General features: G+C 35.2%; 1 protein-coding gene across 5 annotated transcripts; it reads right to left on the bottom strand.

Moving 5' to 3' along the window:
• Nucleotides 1–637: 637 nt before the first annotated feature.
• On the bottom strand, nt 638–16,679 carry LOC115955651 (double-strand break repair protein MRE11). 5 transcript variants are annotated; one of them, XM_031073870.1, is made up of 23 exons: nt 16,377–16,679; nt 15,976–16,053; nt 14,498–14,633; nt 13,828–13,985; nt 13,154–13,244; nt 11,829–11,948; nt 11,678–11,746; nt 11,494–11,585; nt 11,228–11,330; nt 11,020–11,127; nt 10,856–10,918; nt 10,717–10,788; nt 10,509–10,586; nt 9,327–9,389; nt 9,170–9,230; nt 5,906–5,988; nt 5,480–5,593; nt 4,988–5,065; nt 4,225–4,296; nt 3,821–4,068; nt 2,445–2,562; nt 1,814–2,008; nt 638–1,187 (listed from the first exon to the last, which is right to left on the bottom strand). In XM_031073870.1, the coding sequence occupies exons 2-23, from the start codon at nt 15,990–15,992 to the stop codon at nt 1,155–1,157; spliced, it is 2,172 nt and encodes a 723-aa protein (XP_030929730.1). In that variant the 5' UTR covers nt 15,993–16,053; nt 16,377–16,679; the 3' UTR covers nt 638–1,154. The 5 variants fall into 5 exon arrangements, 4 of the variants coding, with proteins under 4 accessions (XP_030929730.1, XP_030929729.1, XP_030929731.1 ...); XM_031073869.1 differs by having other exon boundaries at nt 16,429–16,679; XM_031073871.1 differs by having other exon boundaries at nt 16,532–16,679.
• Between the last annotated feature and the right edge of the window lie 1,349 nt (nt 16,680–18,028).

Genomic DNA, 18,028 nt, shown 5'->3' with positions numbered 1-18,028 from the left:
ACCTTATACCTTACTCCCTACCCCCTACAAACGCTTATACTTGTAAAATTGACCATTATGCCAAGAATATGCGATGGTAATTTATTTTATAGTAAATCCTTTGCATTTCCAAATTCTCTTTAAATGTTAAAATTTTAAATAAAATACAACATAAATAATACGCCAGAGAGAATTGGGCTTGCTTTGTGTGGGCTTCTAGAAAGTATAGGCATCAACAAAAGTTAAAAGAGAAATTATTACTCTAGATCATAGTAGGAGTAAGCAGCTTTGCATTAGTGCGCCTGAATGGCACAAGGTTACCTTCTAACTTCACAATGAATACTAGTAAACTCACGTGACACAGAAAACAGAGTGTAAAGATGCCTTGGGAGTATGATTCTCCATTGCATAACTTTTATTAACGTAAAGGCATGCTGCTAGAAATTGATATTTTTGGAAGATTGCAAAAATAAAGATATGAGTTAGCATGTTCTTTCGTTCTTTCATGTGAATAAATTAGTATTAACCCCTATACAGAAAATCTGGCTATTTGAATTAATTGTAAAATGCAAGCAAGTGATTCAGAAAATTAAGCAGATTGGCCAAGCTGAATCTTGTGAGTGATAGGATTTTCCAAATGGAATTTGATCCATAAGTCAATTTCAACTTACTCAGACCAGATTCCCAATTAAAAAGTTCTCATGCTGTCTCCAAATACATTTGATAAGTAACCTTGCTCTAACTACATATTTTTCTCTCATTTCACAATTTTTGCTCTCAATCCAAAGAAACCCTGCACTCTACTTCAATTATTCCAAAAAAAAAAAAAAAACCAGATTCAGTACTGTCTCATTTTACAAATAATATCCCTTAGCATCATTTACTATACAAGCTCAAAATTGTACAGAGACAAACCAAAGCCAGTGGGCATAATAAGCGTAAGCTAGAAATCAGATCATATGTGTACCGGCATTTCATTGCGGTTCATAACAGGAAGACGAATAAACACTTCAATTGAAGACATTGAACTAACTGCTCCCACTGCTCTGAAATATTTAGCTCATCCTACAATTCTTCACGAGATTGATCAGAAGAAGACTTCCACATAAGTGTGAACAATACCAAACATTCCGATAACTAGTATCTCATGAAGTGATACCAAACCTTGTTAATTGTTACCTTCTTAAAGCCCCATAATTTCTTGTCACCTACAAACAAGGAGGAGCAATCAGATCCAACTATGTAATTTCAAGGATGGAGAAAAGCCACATAATTATAAGAGATGAATGAATAAGAATGTGGTAAAATAACCAGTGGACTAATTGACATTTCTGAAAAGTCCTGGTAAATGAGAGCTGAGCAATGTGTCATTGGACTTTTTATTCGCAGGTTTAAAAATTCTCCTATAACATATGTTGCCGAATGACAGTGGGCTATTCAAATGATATCATAAGGTGGATCCAGATCCCGTGTATTGCACGGGATTATGGATGGCCAAGATGAAAAGTTCAGCCCTCCAATCAGATAATTTAACCTTTTACCTTCACTGGTAGGATGGCTCATCTCAAGTCTCAACCATTTAATGGGTATTGCATCCCGCGCAATATCCTAGATATTGCATTGGATCCTTGACCAAAATACTAAACGAGAGCAACACATTCTGATCATCTAATGTCAAGGGAGAATTCATAATTTTTATTTTATTTTATTATAGCTAGAAGATTTTCAACCTCAAAAGCAGAAAGCAGCATTCAAATTGCACACTGTTGGATATATATTCAGTTAAAAATCTTGCAAATAAAAGAGACTACCAAAAAGAAAAAGTAAAACCAACCCGAGGTTGAGACTTATTTAATCTCTTCACTGCATCATCATCGTCATCGTCATCATCTTTGCTCATGAGCATTCTTTGAATCGTAGTATTATCTGATTTCCTTCCCCGCTTAGAGGATTGTGCAGATCCTCTACCTCTTCCTCTGGGTGCAGCCCTTTTACGTCCTTTCCCTTGTATACTTGCAGCATCATTTTCCTGGGAAAAAAATGACAGTTTAAATCTAAACAATGTGTATATTGAGAAAGTATATGTGTCTCAATTCTAAAATGTATAACCAATATGTCAAATTATAGAGACCTCGCGTGCGTTTGGGAAGGAATTATAAATTAAAATTATTTCACTATTCAGCTTATTTTTGCTACTATTCATGGGTCTCACTGCACTTTTTGACACTATTCATGGGTCTCACTGTATTATTTTTACTAACTTTTACCTTTATCTACAGTCTTTTCAGCAATAATTTTTCAGTTTCAGCAAAATAAGCGGTATCCAAACACACCCCTCATATAATTAATTTCAGAATGTAGATAAGAAAAGCAATTTGAAAGATATGCATTTAAGATCAATATTTGGAAAAGATAAATGTACTGCTGACATAAATGTATCAAGTCAACAAATAAAGAATCCATACACTGTCATCAACTTCTTCAATTCCATATTTCCCAGCTTCTTCACTCGAAGCAGAATCCACATTATCCTCGTCATCAGCAATACTTTGGACTGCAGCTGTTGCAGCAACTGATGCAGATCTGCAATTGTAATCTTACTTAAGATGCTACACTGGCAACATGAAAGTCTAATGTTTTTAATGAAATATATATCAGAAGGTGCAGCAGATGTCTAGTTGCATACATTCAATAATTCACCCTTTTCGATACACTTCATACATTCCTTTCTAATAAAAGTGGCTAGGTAAGAAACTGCCTCTTTTAGACATTATTCTAACCCCCCCTGTTCTCTAATTCAAATCTTTAAGAGTCTCTTTCAAAATCTTAACTATGATGTGCTTTTGGATGATTCTCCTTTATGCTAGTCGTTTCCCATTGTCCAGGCTTAGGATTCACCTCATGCTCATCAACTCTAATGAAGAGAATGTGGAAGTGACACAAAGAAAAGCAAGTCGGATAAATTAGACGGGATCAACTGCTTGCAATTTTAACACTTGAATATAAAGGAATTTCCATCTTTGTTTCCTTTCCCCATCTAACTTATTGACAATATTTGTGGGTGACACAACACCTTCATGAGAGAGAAAGAGAGAGTAGTATAGCTTAATATTAAGGGGAGAAATTAAAGGTTGGGTTGTGGAGAAGGCATCAGTTGCCAATTCGCCACTATGTTAGATCCTAGACCAATTTTTCTCATCTCTTATAGTGATGGACATCCCCCAAGCTTCACTTCTTTTAAATAAAATATCGAATATAGTTAATCTCTGATGCCAACATTTTTTTTATAAGTTTTGGCCCCAAAGGGAGGAGGGGGAACAGGAGATTCAAACTAGTAACCTCCACTTCATGAGGCATTGTCCCCAACCGACTGTCTCTGATGCCAACATTTCAATTACCAAACAAAAGCCAGGCATCTTGCATTTGAACAGCCTCACTAGGAAAGAGTCTATAGCAATAACACATGCCATTAATACTTAGAAGTTAGAACATATTACCTGCGTATTCACCTATCCTCAAGTGTAATTAGACAAAAAACTTGCAGCTGGGTGTATGAGGTTGTACCTAGTGCACAAAACTCCCACTTTTTGCGGGGTTTGAGAGAGGTCTTGGTAGGAATCTTACCCCCAAATTTTTTTTTTTGAAAGAGGCTGATTCCCGGATTCAAACTTGCGACCTATTGCTTTGGGTGGGAAGACATTAGCCATCGCACCAAAACTCTACCTCTGCAGCTTAGTGTACAAGGGTTTTTGAATTTCGAGTTACTTTGTTGGCATGAGGATATTCCTTAACTTCTAATAAATTAGCATTCATATTATCAAAATTTAGGTCCACTAGTAACCTTTCAGAACGGCGGAACCCTAAAGATGCATCAAGAGTTGTCTGCTTCAAGTTACTGGCACCTCTGCCCCTACCCCTTCCTCTTGTTGAAGTTTTACTTTTACCAAGTTCAGTAGCATCACGAGACGACCTAGATGAACCTCTCCGACCTCTAGTACTAGACTTTGAGCCAGATAACTGGGTTGTGTCTTCATCATCACTAAAAGAAACTGCACTTCCAAGTCCGGCAGTACTTCTGCTTCTGGACTCCTACATGAAATTGAAAACACAAGCTTAAAATGGAGAGAATGGATGCAAATATACAACCACACACCCCCCCGGAAAAGAGAAAGGAAGAAGAACAGCCTAAAGAGCTTCCAGCATGGAATTAACAAAGTCAACGAAGTGGACTGTAATAAGAGTTACCCCAAGAGACTGAGAAGTGGACGTGAATTGCGCGGTATCTTTAGGGCGTGCAGACCTTTCCTTGACGCGTTCCTACAGAAAAAGATAAATATGGTTATAAGCAATATGAAATTTTGCATGATGGTCAAGCTATTTAGAAAGTGACCCTCCTTACATGCCCTTGTGATTCCTGAACAGCACCCATGTGAAAGAAGAAAAATATTGTTTTTACAACATACATAAAATGAATGCATTTTTATTCTGACCCATATGTACCAACTGTAGCTGTAGCAATAGTTGATTTATTGCCAAAAGGTTTCAAGGGGCTTGATAAATTATCAATGTCCCAAAAGCTTAAACCATTAGGAAATGGAGAATTCAGTCATTTAACCTATTATTCTAACACTTCCCCTCATGTGTGGGTCCATACTGCCCCTTAATAAATGAGGTCCAACATGTGGGGTTTTTTATTTTTTAAATGGGAGCTAGACTGGAGACTGATTTGAACTCAAGACCACCTGTTCTGATACATGATAGACTACTAATTATCCCAAAATTTTAAACTATTAAAATATGGAGGATTTAATCATTTAACCATTATTCTAATAGGGCCTAACGTGGCTGTTAAGCCTTTAACAATAGTCACTCCATTAGCCCCAAAGTCAGCATTGCTCTCCAAAAAAATCGATGGAATCAGGTAGGTGATATTTTGACTAATATATATATATTATTTGACCTTTAATGTAATGATAAATTTTAAATATAATAAACTTAATATTCTTGCCTCCAAGCACTCTCCAACTTTAAGAATTAAGTCTTCCTCTTCAAACTTTAGAGTATCTGCATCCTTGGCAATTTTGTTCTGTGGAGTAGAAAGTAATTGGAAAATTAGTTTAAAAAAAAAAAAGAAGCAAAAACAATAAAAGCTATCATTTGTATATTGATAAATTGATAAATCAAAAATTAACCTTAATTCTAAAAGACTCCCTTACGCATAGGCTCAGACTTCTCAATAAGGGGGCCCACAATGTGGCATTTTAACATTTAAATGGAGGAGAACAAAGACAAGGTTCAAACTTAAGACTGCTTGCTATGATATTATGATAAACTACACTTGTCCCAAAAACTTAAGCTAATAACAAATGATGAATTTAATCACTTAACATATATGATATAAAAACTCAAGATTATATTTGATATTCTTAAAAGCGATTATGATATCAACACAAGATTATATTTGATATTCTTAATAGCGATTATGATATATGGTACTCACACGTGTTTCTTCAAGATTGTAGCGCAAACAAGAATAGAAAGCCATTTTGTCATCCTTGTTAACAAAGTTTTGTAATGCAACGGCCAAATCATTGACCGGAAGGATTTCCATTTTCTGCACAATCATAAATTACCATGAGGCCTTGACTTGTAACAAAATAAAACCTACCATGCAACACATAAATATTTCTATTGTCATTTCCAGTTTTGTTATGCAAGTTCCATTTAGCCTACTGGCCCAAAGAGAAGATTAAATATTTTAATAGAGCTTTTGTCTGTTGAAGATGTAACCCATGGTTATAACATATAATTGGAATACATGCCTATGCTTCAGTAAAATTCAGTTGAGATTTCAAGAAATTTAATATATTATGTATGCAAACCATAGGCAATGAAAAAGGAAAATAAAATTTGATGGCTCAGATACCAGATTATTTTCAGCAACTAAAGCCTCTATATTCTGCTGATTTAATTCTTCTGGGCGAAACCGTTCAGAATCATCAATTTTAGCTACATCCAAAAAGAACTAAAATTATACCATTTCCAAGATAATAACTTTGGACAATTACATAAATGTAAAAAAGGAAATGCAAAGCAGGTACAAAATATCTCAGACGGAAATTTAACACAATTTAAAGCTTCAACAGATTTTGTGTTAAGATAATGCCATCAGAATCAGAACCCTAGTCACCAAGTAAAGTTAAAAAGTGTATAAATCAACTATGTAGCCTGGAGCAGTTTAAGGACTACATTGGAAAGGAACCCTAATCTCATTTGAGTCAAACTTCTTACATTCATAAGGAAGCCAGCTGCAGGAAGCACAGAGAAAATCCCATACAACTTGACCAATTTGCATTGCTAATCTCCCTTCAAATTTGTGAACATGCACAGTTACTCATTATATTAAAAATAATTTGGGAAAAAGGCACTTTCCCTCCTTTATGTTTGGGGTAGTTCACAATTCCCCTCCTTAGTGTTGAAATGAACCAATTTCCCCTTCCATGTTTGGAAAATGAGCAAATACCCCCAATTTGTTACATTCTCAGTTAAATTCAATGAAATCTTTTGAAGAAAGTATTAGTCATACACCACAAGGAGGATTGCATTGTTTTTTTATTGGAGTGGAGAGTATTTGCTCATTTCCCAAACATAGTGGTTGGTTTCAAAGGGGGTGAATTGTGAACTAACCCCAAGGGATGAAGAGATAGTGGAGCATTTGTTGTTGCATTGCTCTTGGCTAGAGAATTGTGGGATATGGGTTTCACCATTTTTGAAATCCAATGGGTGATGCCAAGAAGGGTTGTTGCTTTACTTCATTATTGGCAAGGCCACTTTGGGTGGCATTGGAGTGTTGAAATATGGAAGGCTATCCCACCTTGCTTGATGTGGTGTATTTGGAACGAAAGAAATGCAAGAAGCTTTGAAGGGTGTGAGCAGAACATGTTAAAGCTAAAAGGACTTTTTATGAAGTCCCTCCTTGAATGGATGACAGCTCTGGGATGTTTTCCTTTTCTAGTTTATCCAAGTTTATTGATTTTTGCAACTATAGATCTTAGCTTGTTGAGTTGATAGTAAACTGCCAGTGTACTTTTTAAATTTTTTAATAAAATTTTTATTGCCTATAAAAAAATAGAGGGGGAAAGTACTTTTTCCCCAACTATTTTTTAAACATACACACACATACATGCACGTGTGCTCACACACAGTTTCGTAGGACAGGACTAATAGGCTCTGATACCAAATCTTATGCAAGATGCCAGGATCTTTAGGAATTTAGTGCAATTAGGTCTCTTATGGGATGTTGGTTGGATTTGATGTAAAGGGTTTTAGGGCTAATTAGGTATGAAAAAAAATTAGATCTTGACGGCTTCAATGCTACTGAAATTAGGAACCAAGGTTGCACAGTTTTCTGGATGCAGGAACACTATTACCATGAGAAATTCCTAATTATCAGATATTTACACAAGAGATGGTTAAATCCAACCCCCTCCCCGCCCCCCCACCCCCCCCCCCCAAAAAAAAAATCTTCTAAGAAACCATAAATAAATAACTATGCTTCAATAGTTTGAACATTTTACACAAAGTGCGAAAAATTTCTGACAGATTAATTTAATGGGAAATTGATTCACGGAATATCAAGTGAAGGTTTTGACATCATAAAAAATAAACTATATCTGGGTAAAAAACTACTGTTGAAATTCTCATTTAGCATATGATTAGTTCATGAAAGTTTATCAAATGTGGTAAAACCTGGACTCACTTTACACTGTCGCAGCCATGTTGCTACAAACTGACGTGGGAAAGTTTACGGGTAGCTGGACAACAGTGGAACCATTTGGAAGACAATCAAATCCAAAACTTCAACTGAGTCCATGAAACATGTGATTTTTTAATCCCCAAGTGGAACAATTTTTTTTTTTTTTGGGATAAGTAATAAGAATAGTATTAATCATGAAGAAAAAACAAATAAAGCAAATACAAGGTGTTCATGATGGTGAACACAAGAAAAAGCAACAAACAGCAACAAAGATAGAAAAAGCAACTTAAGGGACAATTCTAAGGGAAGTAAGAAACTCAATGATGGAAGAACAATTTGAAGAACCCCAGCACCTAGACCAATCAAAAAGTGTACTTTGGCATAGAGCTTGTAACTAAACAAGTGAATTCTCTTTAGCTTCAAAAGAGTGCCGATTTCTTTTCATTCAAACAATCCACATCAAACAGCCAGGAACCATATTCCATATATCCGAAGTAAATTTCCCTAGCCAATAACTCTAATAAAACACCAAACTCTCCACAGAACCTGGCATGACCTATTGGATCCCGAATACCTGTAACATTTGCTCCCACAAAGAGTAAGCTACAGGACAATGTAGGAGAAGATAATCCATAGATTCCTCATTACAGCAGCACATACGGCACTGATTTGCCAAAGAGAGACCCCGGAGCATCAGATTATCCAAGGTAAGTATCCGACCATGAGTTGCTGTCCACATGAAGAAAGCCACCCTTTTAGGAATCTTAACTTTCCAAATACCCTTAGACCAGTTATTGTCCTTTGTTCTGCTAGCTATTATCCTTGCCATTTTTTATCTTATCACTTGTCATCACTATCACCCATTTTCTTTATGAGTCAATGAAGTCAAAGGTTTGAAGATGAACTAGGACTTTGTAATTTATGGAGGATGTCAATGGATTCTTGTTAGTCATGCTGTTACTTTGGAGGGGTAACAATTTGAGGCTCTGGGGGGGGACATTTGTAGTGTAGTAGGCTTGTTCTCATCGATCTCTTTGGATCTGGAAGTAATGCTGGAAAGTATTGTGTTTGAAGTGAGCTCAAGTGATGGGTGGCCCTGGTTTGATCTAGGTTAAGATAGTGCACCTAAAATTGCATTGATATATATACCCGCAGCATGTTTTGTGTAGATCTCACACCATAACAACATATTGTGGTACCATACCTACAACTATAATTCAAAATAATATTTAGACCTCCAAAACAAGACAAATCAAAACATATCCTAGAAATGCACAAAATATAGATGAATTTACATGAAACTTGATAAACTACCTTGTCTCAAAGCTTAAACTGTTAAGAAATGATGAATTTAATCATTTATCCACTATTCTAACAAAACCAAAGTGTCAAGAGTGGGTAGACAACAACTTTTACATAGATGATTTGAATTACCTTCACTGCGACCCTTTCTTGAAGCCTTTGAGAAGATAAGAATGTCTTGGGGATTTGCGACCTAACAAAACTTAAGAATTAATATTCTCTCAAATATGTTGCTCAAGATAAATCAGCATTAGTACACTGATCTAGGATGACTGGTGATTGAAGGTACCTTCCCCACATACTTTTGCCCAAATCTTTGAGGATTTATTGTCATAAACCCAGAGTAATCTACCTGCCAAATCAACCACAAAAATTATAATGCCACAATGAGGCTACTAAAACATTTTGCTATGCAAAAAACACCCATCATCATCCACAAAAGGACTGTAATGGAATTTAGATACGGAAATTAATTAAAAGATTTAAAATCATTAAAAACATGCTAGTTAAATTATATGTGTGCGCGCGTGCATGCAGAGTTAGGATCAAGTTAAATTTCAAGTGTAACTTTAAGTAATGTTACACTGCATAATAAATTTTTATTGGATTAATAATTTGAAAATCCCACCATTAGACTACATGCTCTCTATATTGAATGTTCTAAACATGCATGCCAAATTTTGTGTCAATCAAGTGTTATTTACTATTTGATTCATGAAATCATCTTTTATGCATGATTTTAAAATACAAAAACTTGAAACTTAAAAATTTGATAGATATTATAGTTATTGATCTTTGGTCATTTTTGACTTTTGCAAACATAGAAGATATAAGAAGAAAATGTAATCCAATGGTAGATTTGTCCAATTCACATCCACTAAAAAATATTAAGTAGTGTAATATTGCTTAAAGTTACGCCAAGTGTAATTTGAACTCAACTGATATATGGCAATGAGACTAGCTAAACGGCCAAAGCATAGTGGAAGTGGATGTATATCTATCAAGGATGTGAAGATGGATGATTAACTGAAAAAAATAAGATTAAGAATCATTGCTGGAGATGGTTGGCCAATAACTGCTGAAGAGTAACATAAGCATAGGCACAAAAGTGCTGATTGATTTGATTTGAAAATGAAAGGATAGAAGACGCAAAAACCAAAAGTAGAGGCAATGAGAGAAGACACATAGCCAAGTAGTCAATAGAAAATATGGCTCTAAATAAACCTCAATGGCAAAACAAGGAATCATGAATCCCACCATAAAGTGGGAGTCAAGGCTTCTACTAAACATGATAGTAGAAACACTTCAACACTTCAAATCAGGACAATGATACATGCAGGTTCAATTGTTCCAAAGGTGAAGAATGGGATTTGCTTCTTTTTTTTTTTTTTTGGCAAGAGGAACAAGTGATGTTCAGATGCGTCAATTATCTTTTATGGTACTATCATTTAAAAATAGACGCAGAAAATACCTTTATTCGGACCAATGGAAGTTTGAGCTCTGATCTGTTACTAGCCTTTTTACTAGATTTCTCAATTAAATTCCTGACCTGAATAAAGTCAAAATCTAATAAAAATCTTCATAAACAAATAGCACCTTGCAACCCAAAAAAAGAAAAGAAAGGACAGGAAAATTGAAAAGGTATAAATCAATTGCTAATATGAGGAACTAATAAATACCACTTCGTCCAAGTGTTCGAGAATTGAGTTTTGATCATTGGGATCAATGTCAGGTTCATCCTTCAATATGATCTGCATTACAAAGATTTGGGTAATTACTAAAATTACTACATATATGAAAAAAATGACACAGACTTACCTCTGTATACTCAAAAGGTCTCACTGTTGTTAAAGGTATCTTAGTTGGACGATACTGGTTCCCCTGTATCATAATTCATCAATATCAAAAAGGCACTAGGATTTAAAAAGAAGTGATAGAAACTGCTTGTCAAAAATATATTTGAAGTTTTGTCCATGGGCAACCTTAATTTCTAAAAGAAGCACATGCTTCGGCTTTGATTCTCCATCAATTAGTGATGTTGCAACTGAAGAACCTGGTTGTGTAATGTGAAACCCCATCCCGGGAACTTCCTGTGGAAATCAAAATCCACATTGAATTCATTCATACACAATGTGAGAGAGAGAGAGAGAGCGAGCAACTACAGGGAAAAGGCTATCCATTCTGCAGTACCTGAGGGTCCACAAGACATTCATGTTCATGTCCCCACACAACGAAGTCAAGGAATCGTGGTAAAAAATGCTCATTTATTGCGTTTTTAGGGTTGGTCTTTACTCTGCAAACCACATTAGGAGAAGATCAATATTCACATATAATGAAGACCGATCGTATTATAATATAGACCATGTAAGTGTTCAAAGGCTGAAGAGTTCAACAAGAATTTAAGATAAAGCAACCATTTTTTACAATACATGCTCTCCAAAAAAACACACAGACACCTGTTCTGATGAAGAACTAGAATGTTGAACCAATCTGACACTTGACACCCTTCTTGAGCTTCAGGCCGCATCCATTGTACAGCATGTGGTGTCTGCACAAAAAAATTGTAAACCAAAAATTATCTCAGCATACTTGAAGTCACCAATCAAAAGATGGAATGAAAAAATGTGCTGTATAAAGTACCTGAAACATTCTATTTAGCCGTTCATCTCTAATGTTTCCAAGACCATAGAGAGCTACAGCTGTTGAACCCTACAATTTGTTAGGAGTTATTAGTTGCACAACAAAGAGACTTATCTACCAAGTCTGATGCTAATAAAATACACTGACAAACCTTTCTGATAAGAATAGGGTGAAGAGCAATTTGACCGACACCAGAACCCCCAAGAACCATTTTCCCAAAATAGTTAACAAGATTGCAGGCTGAGAGAATGTCCACCGCAGAAAGGTTGTCCTGTCACAGTCACACATAAGGAACACAATTTCATGGTTTGAAGAACTGAAGAAAACACAGTCTAGGAAGATTGATCCATGTATATATTTATCAACCAAATTGAAGGGCAGAAAGCAATGCAGCTAGGTACGAATTATTAATTTTCCTTGATGCATTTAGACAAAACTGAAGAACTGAAGTAAACACAGTCTAGGAAGATTGATTCATGTATATATTTATCAAACAAAATGAAGGGCAGAAAGAAAATTTCTTTGCGGCTAGATGAGAAACATAAGTTTTTTCTAGATGCATTTAGAAAATACTGCCAGCAATAGAAAGTGCAGCTCCATCAGTGTTCATTTCAACTGCCAACATGCTGTAATTAATTATTTCAAGTTAAAACAAGTAAACAACAAATCCAAGGCCTAACTGAGGTATTGAGAAGCCCCTGTCCCTACTATTTGGCTTTTGAATATGCCACACCTCAGTGTGCAAGAGCCAGATCTTCAGTTAAGCCATAAGTTATCCAAACTGAAGTAAGTATCAAGGAAGCTGTCTGACTGCTTTCTTGATCCGGTCAACCCATTTCAGGATGGCAAGCTCATATTATGTTTCTCCTACAGATAACAAATGGGGTTAGGAAAATCCACCAAATCAGGGTTCCTCACTCTATTTTCAAGAACAGTAGATATTTCTCTGCATGATCTCTAATCTTCCTACCAAAGGTATTGTGGATGAAACAAAAAAGTGCAAGTCCTTGGAGATATTGGCATGTAATTGATGCAATTTTCATGGGAAACCATTCGCAAATTTGAAATCTCTCTTTGTGTCTTCCTTTTCTTTATTTTTCATACCCTTAAAAGAAGGCCACCTCCTGTTGTGGTTCAAATCAAAATACTTTGTTTTTTTGTTCTGTACTGATAATATTTGAACTTAAGACCTAGCCTAACCCCATACTATACCTTCACCACCTAAGCCATGGCCAAAGGACAAACTTATTTGTGAGGAACTTGAACCCTGGCCTTTGGTTCTACCCCTACTAGTTACTATAATTGAACTTTACCAGAAAGCTAGACTATATTTGCAACAGATTAAGGTTGTGCTTAAAACAAAAGGGATGTTAAAAATCATATAAAAAAATCTGGTGAAAACTGCCTTATTAGTATTTGTGCTTAAAACATACAAAATAGAAAATAACCTACAGCATTTTACCATAACATCCATACCACTCCAGCAGGGTCATCATGATTTCCATGAATACTGAATACTGGCAGGCCAACATTGAAGTGGGGATCTTCATAATTTACATGACCAAATCTGTTAAAAGTATCACATTGTTATGAAGTGAAGGGTGCATTCCAAAGCAGATTCTTAAATAAGAAAGTAATAATAATGCTTCTGACATAGACGCACGTGCAACAAATACAACAAATACATAATATTTGTATTGTGTACAATCCTCCCTGCATGTGCATACAGAACATGAGTTTACCATGCTTAACTTCACATGGGAAAGGATTAGCTAGAGATTTTAAACAAACACAACTCTAAGGGAAAACAATTTTTTTTGTTTTTTTATATAAGGAAAAGTTTTATTAAAATGCAGAAAAAGGAAGATTATCATACAAAGAAAATCTGATGCCCCTGGGGAAGGGGGGTGGGTGTCAGTTAGACTTGCAACATTTTCACAGGTAGCATGATTATACTCCTAAACTTAACTGTACAGTGAGGCTTGTTACTTACATGGCAGGAACCTATTTAAGAAGCTAGATGTGAACATAGACATGAAGCTAGCAACCATAAGTCAAACATAATACACACAAAGCGAGAACCAAAAAAAAGAAAAAAGAAACTCAACAATTTTTATTGAGTGTTAAGCTAGTGCACATTATGTCATTACGTATTTGGGAAATTCACAGTCTGGTCACTAACGACTTGGAACTGCACTGGCTGATTATTGAGGCAATGACGTCGGAGAATCTCAATGGCCTTGACTAATGTTGTCCTTGAGGGCTTATTCTCATGAAAAAGATCACCTCCAAGGAGTAAGAAATCAACCTGATAGCAGATAGGCATCAGTGAGTAGTCTCTGATATGTACAGATAAATACTAAGTTATATACTTGGCTAAGACAATATCCCAGGAAGAGAAATGATTCACACCAAGCCAAGCTCTCTGATACAGATCTTTTATTCAAATTTAGACTTGAAAATGAAAGGAATTTATCATCTACTGGAAGATTCAAAAAAACTTGTACAAGAGCAAAAGTGAAAGAGCAATGTTTCAAAATTTCCTGGTATAAATTGAAGAGTGGCTAAATAATAAAGTTGGCATTGGGAAGATGAGCAACATAGACAAATATTAGTAGGAGCAGGCCCTTCTGCTAAAGATAACAGGTACCAGCTTTTGGAAGAATTTACAAACTAGTCTGCATAAAATACACAAAGAGGAGGTTCACTCCATATGAAGAAAGAATATTAGAAATACCCTCTGCCCCCTCCTTATTGGGTTGATAACTGATAAGTCATTCATTTTCAAGAAAAAGGTGATAATAGGCTATAACCTGCTACCTGCTTTTGCTCTGCTATTGAGCATATCTCCTCAAATGCCTGGAAAGAATCATGTCGCCGTATTTCATCCTTCTCCATGTATCCCAGATGACAATCCGTAGCAACAAGTACCCGAAGTGTATTGCTGATCTCCTCCCTGAATCAGATTAAAAGGGTCCAACTGAATTAGATTTTCACTTCAGCTATGTTAAATGATAACTACAAGGCTAGCAAGGTTCTCATTATTGGACAAGACAACACATGAATGGGTATATAATGTATGCCAAAGGGACATACTGTTACAGACCCACTCACCAAGTGCATCCAATAAAACGAAAAGAACTTCCTCCACTAGAAGTTCCAAAGGGAACTTCTATGTAAGTAAGTTTGACGAATAATTCAACATGAATGAAGTTCTCACTTGTGGTAATTGATTCTAAGTGGCTATTCTATACTGGGTAATGAAGAGCTTGTTAATCTTAACTCAGGCTGAAACAGGTGAAATCAAAGGGCATTACATAAATGCTACTGCACTGCAGGTACACGCAAAGAATGTACCATAATAAAAGGACACTTCATTTCACCACATATAAAGAAGAAGAAAGACCAGGAACCCTATATTTTATAAGAGAGTAGTTGACGTGTTAAAAACAAGATAAAATTGTCACACTAATGAACATCAAAGGGTGTAAAGTATCAAACTACAAACCCAAATTCCAAATACAATAGTAGTAAATTGAAATGGAATTCTTGAATCATAATTCTAGTGAGAAAATACTTTCGGCAAGATCATAAATCAAGTTGTCTGAATGTACAACAAAATGAGCAACACCTGATAATCTGGAAAATAGGCATTCTTCAACCGTTCAACTCCTTTTCAACATACACTCCGTTTACAAGATCAAGTAGAATGTTATTTAATCATCAAAATTGATAGCACATAATATATAAGCACAAATGAGAAACTATCTTTTTAAACTAAGAAATTTTTAGGACCACTAAAGAAATTATTGCAGAAATTGGAACATAGAGCACACCTCCTAATGCAAGGAAAAAATTGCTTTAAAATTCTCACTTCATTATTTATGACTGTATTAACAGAACAGATATATATAATATGGTCTTACACTTATACATTTACAAAAGAAAAATTCATCACATTCGTCACAAACTCACAATGGCCATCACAAATTCACCACATTATGCTCTGTTTGGTTGCAAAAACAATGTTTCATAAGACAAATTGACAAATTTTCCACTAATACTTGACTTTTTCTATTTTATACATAATTTGGGAAACCAGATAACAAAAATCTCCTTCAGACATAGCCTAGCACAACAATTTGGCTTAATTTAATGTGTTTTTCAAAAAATTTGGAAGACCCATCAAAATATACAACAATTTACATACAACAATAATTGTAAATCGCTAAAAACCCTTCTTTTTTAAACAGTATTTCTCAGTAAAAATACAAAGTAGAAGAAAAAACAAGTTTTACCTGGACAAGTCTCCCATGGTGAATGATTAGCACCGCTTCAAACCCAAAATTTCAGTAACACTATGTAAAATGATAGAGCTACACAGTAAGAGGAAGAGAGCAATTTGAATTAGTATAATGAAGTAGCCTCAAAATTTGGAAGTAGTTTAACACTAAAAAAATCCAAATCGAAACCCTAAAAAACGCAGGAATCACTTGAAGAACTTATATAACGTCAAATTCCGATCAGGGTAAAAAATTTAAAATTAAATTTTAAAAATGGAATAAAAAATAAGAAAAAAAATGTAAAACCCTAGAATAGGGTTTATCGGCGTAAGAATTATAAAATGGAAATTACCCACAAAAAAGAAAAAGAAAAAAGTGAGGGGTTAGTGTGAGAGTGACAATTGTAGGCACCGCACCGTTTTTAGGTTGCTTAGAAATTGTAATGGAAATGAGAACTCAGAATCTTACAGAAGAAGATTCAACAACTCAGAAAACCAAGTGTTCTTTTCTTTTTTTCCTGTATTTTCTCGGAGCCAAACGGGGAGTAAGGTTTTAGAGGCGAAGGACGTACATTGATAGAGGCAACGAGTTGCCTCAGTGAGTTCGGGAGAGAAGGGAACGCCGAAAGCTGGCGCGGAATTTTAAAAGAGCAGAGTATAATAGAAGAAAACGCAAGCGAAATGGAACACACTCGTTTCAGTCGTTTGTGGGATTTTGGACACTCCGTTTCGAGTGAGTTGGCAAAATCTCGACCTTATATTTTTTTCAGTTTTGAATCTTGACTTTCAAATTGATACTTTTACCGCATCACAATTTTGATGGAATGTGCACTCCACGAGAAAAATGGCCAGCAGTAACTTAAACAATTATTTTCACATTTTAAACAACTTTATATATATTTTAACACACTTTTTTATCTATACGTATATTAAAAACACTCAAATAACATTATTCAGACTTCTCTATAAATGCTTGTAAAAAATGGAAAGGGGTAAGGACAAGAGCGGGGTTTAGGGGTGGAGCTATAGCATGGCTTGGGGGAGGGGGGTCAAGGCCCCCCAAAATTTTAAAAATTTATTTTATATTATGTATAAGTATTAGAACTTTAAATATTTAGCTAGGGGTAGGCAAAATCTAGATATCCTATTACTAAAGAGAGTATCACTCCCCTTAATGCAGTATACGTTGACAATAAAATTTTCTTTACAAGAAAACCATGTTAATAATTTTAATGTACTCATGATGAGTCAGGTAACGTAACTAAAATACCGGAAAAAAGAGAAAAAAATAAATAGAGTATCCATTTTATGTAACCAGAGAATTTGAAACAAGTAATTTTTATTGTGTAAAATAGTAAATGATATATTGAAAGTCAATTCCTATCTTATTAGCATATGATATGTAGTATAAAAAATAAATAAATAAAAAGATGTCAAAGTCTTTGAATTTTTTCCCCTCCCTCTGGCCTCTACAAGTCAAAGTCTTCTCTTTATTTATACATTTTAATGGTCATAGGATGCCACCTCTCTCTATCTCTCTCTTACATAGGCACACGACACACGACAAAAACAGCGATACATGCGCACCCATCTACAGTGATCAAACCAAGGAGCTGCGGAAATGTCATTTTCTTGGTGCAATTATAGACCCTGTAATGTAGTTTTATGTCAAACAAATATATACATATATTTGCTGAGCTTGTGCCTTGTGGTACATATATTTGCGGAAATATCATTTTTCATCCATTTGCGATAACGTGATTGGTGGTCAAGTCACCATTTTCCCATTAATAATGTGCTGGTGCTCTTTATACTTTATCAAAATACAATGTATATGATGTTTTGTTGCTCCTTATTTTTTATCAAAATGTAAGGTTTTAGCTCAAGAGTAGTTAGGGGCTACTATAATAACGTCTAGATGAGGAAGTCACTAATCACCTCTCCTAATTATTTATATATATATATATATATATATATGGAGGCTGTTGGTAAATTGTATATATACACTTCATGATCATCCAGTTTCTTTAGGTCACACCAGGCCCCAACTGCGTCAGACTAATCTCTAT

Source organism: Quercus lobata, chromosome 8, assembly GCF_001633185.2.
Source record: "Quercus lobata isolate SW786 chromosome 8, ValleyOak3.0 Primary Assembly, whole genome shotgun sequence".
In the NCBI taxonomy this organism is placed as follows: domain Eukaryota; kingdom Viridiplantae; phylum Streptophyta; class Magnoliopsida; order Fagales; family Fagaceae; genus Quercus; species Quercus lobata.
This window is presented reverse-complemented; position numbering and strand designations above follow the sequence as displayed.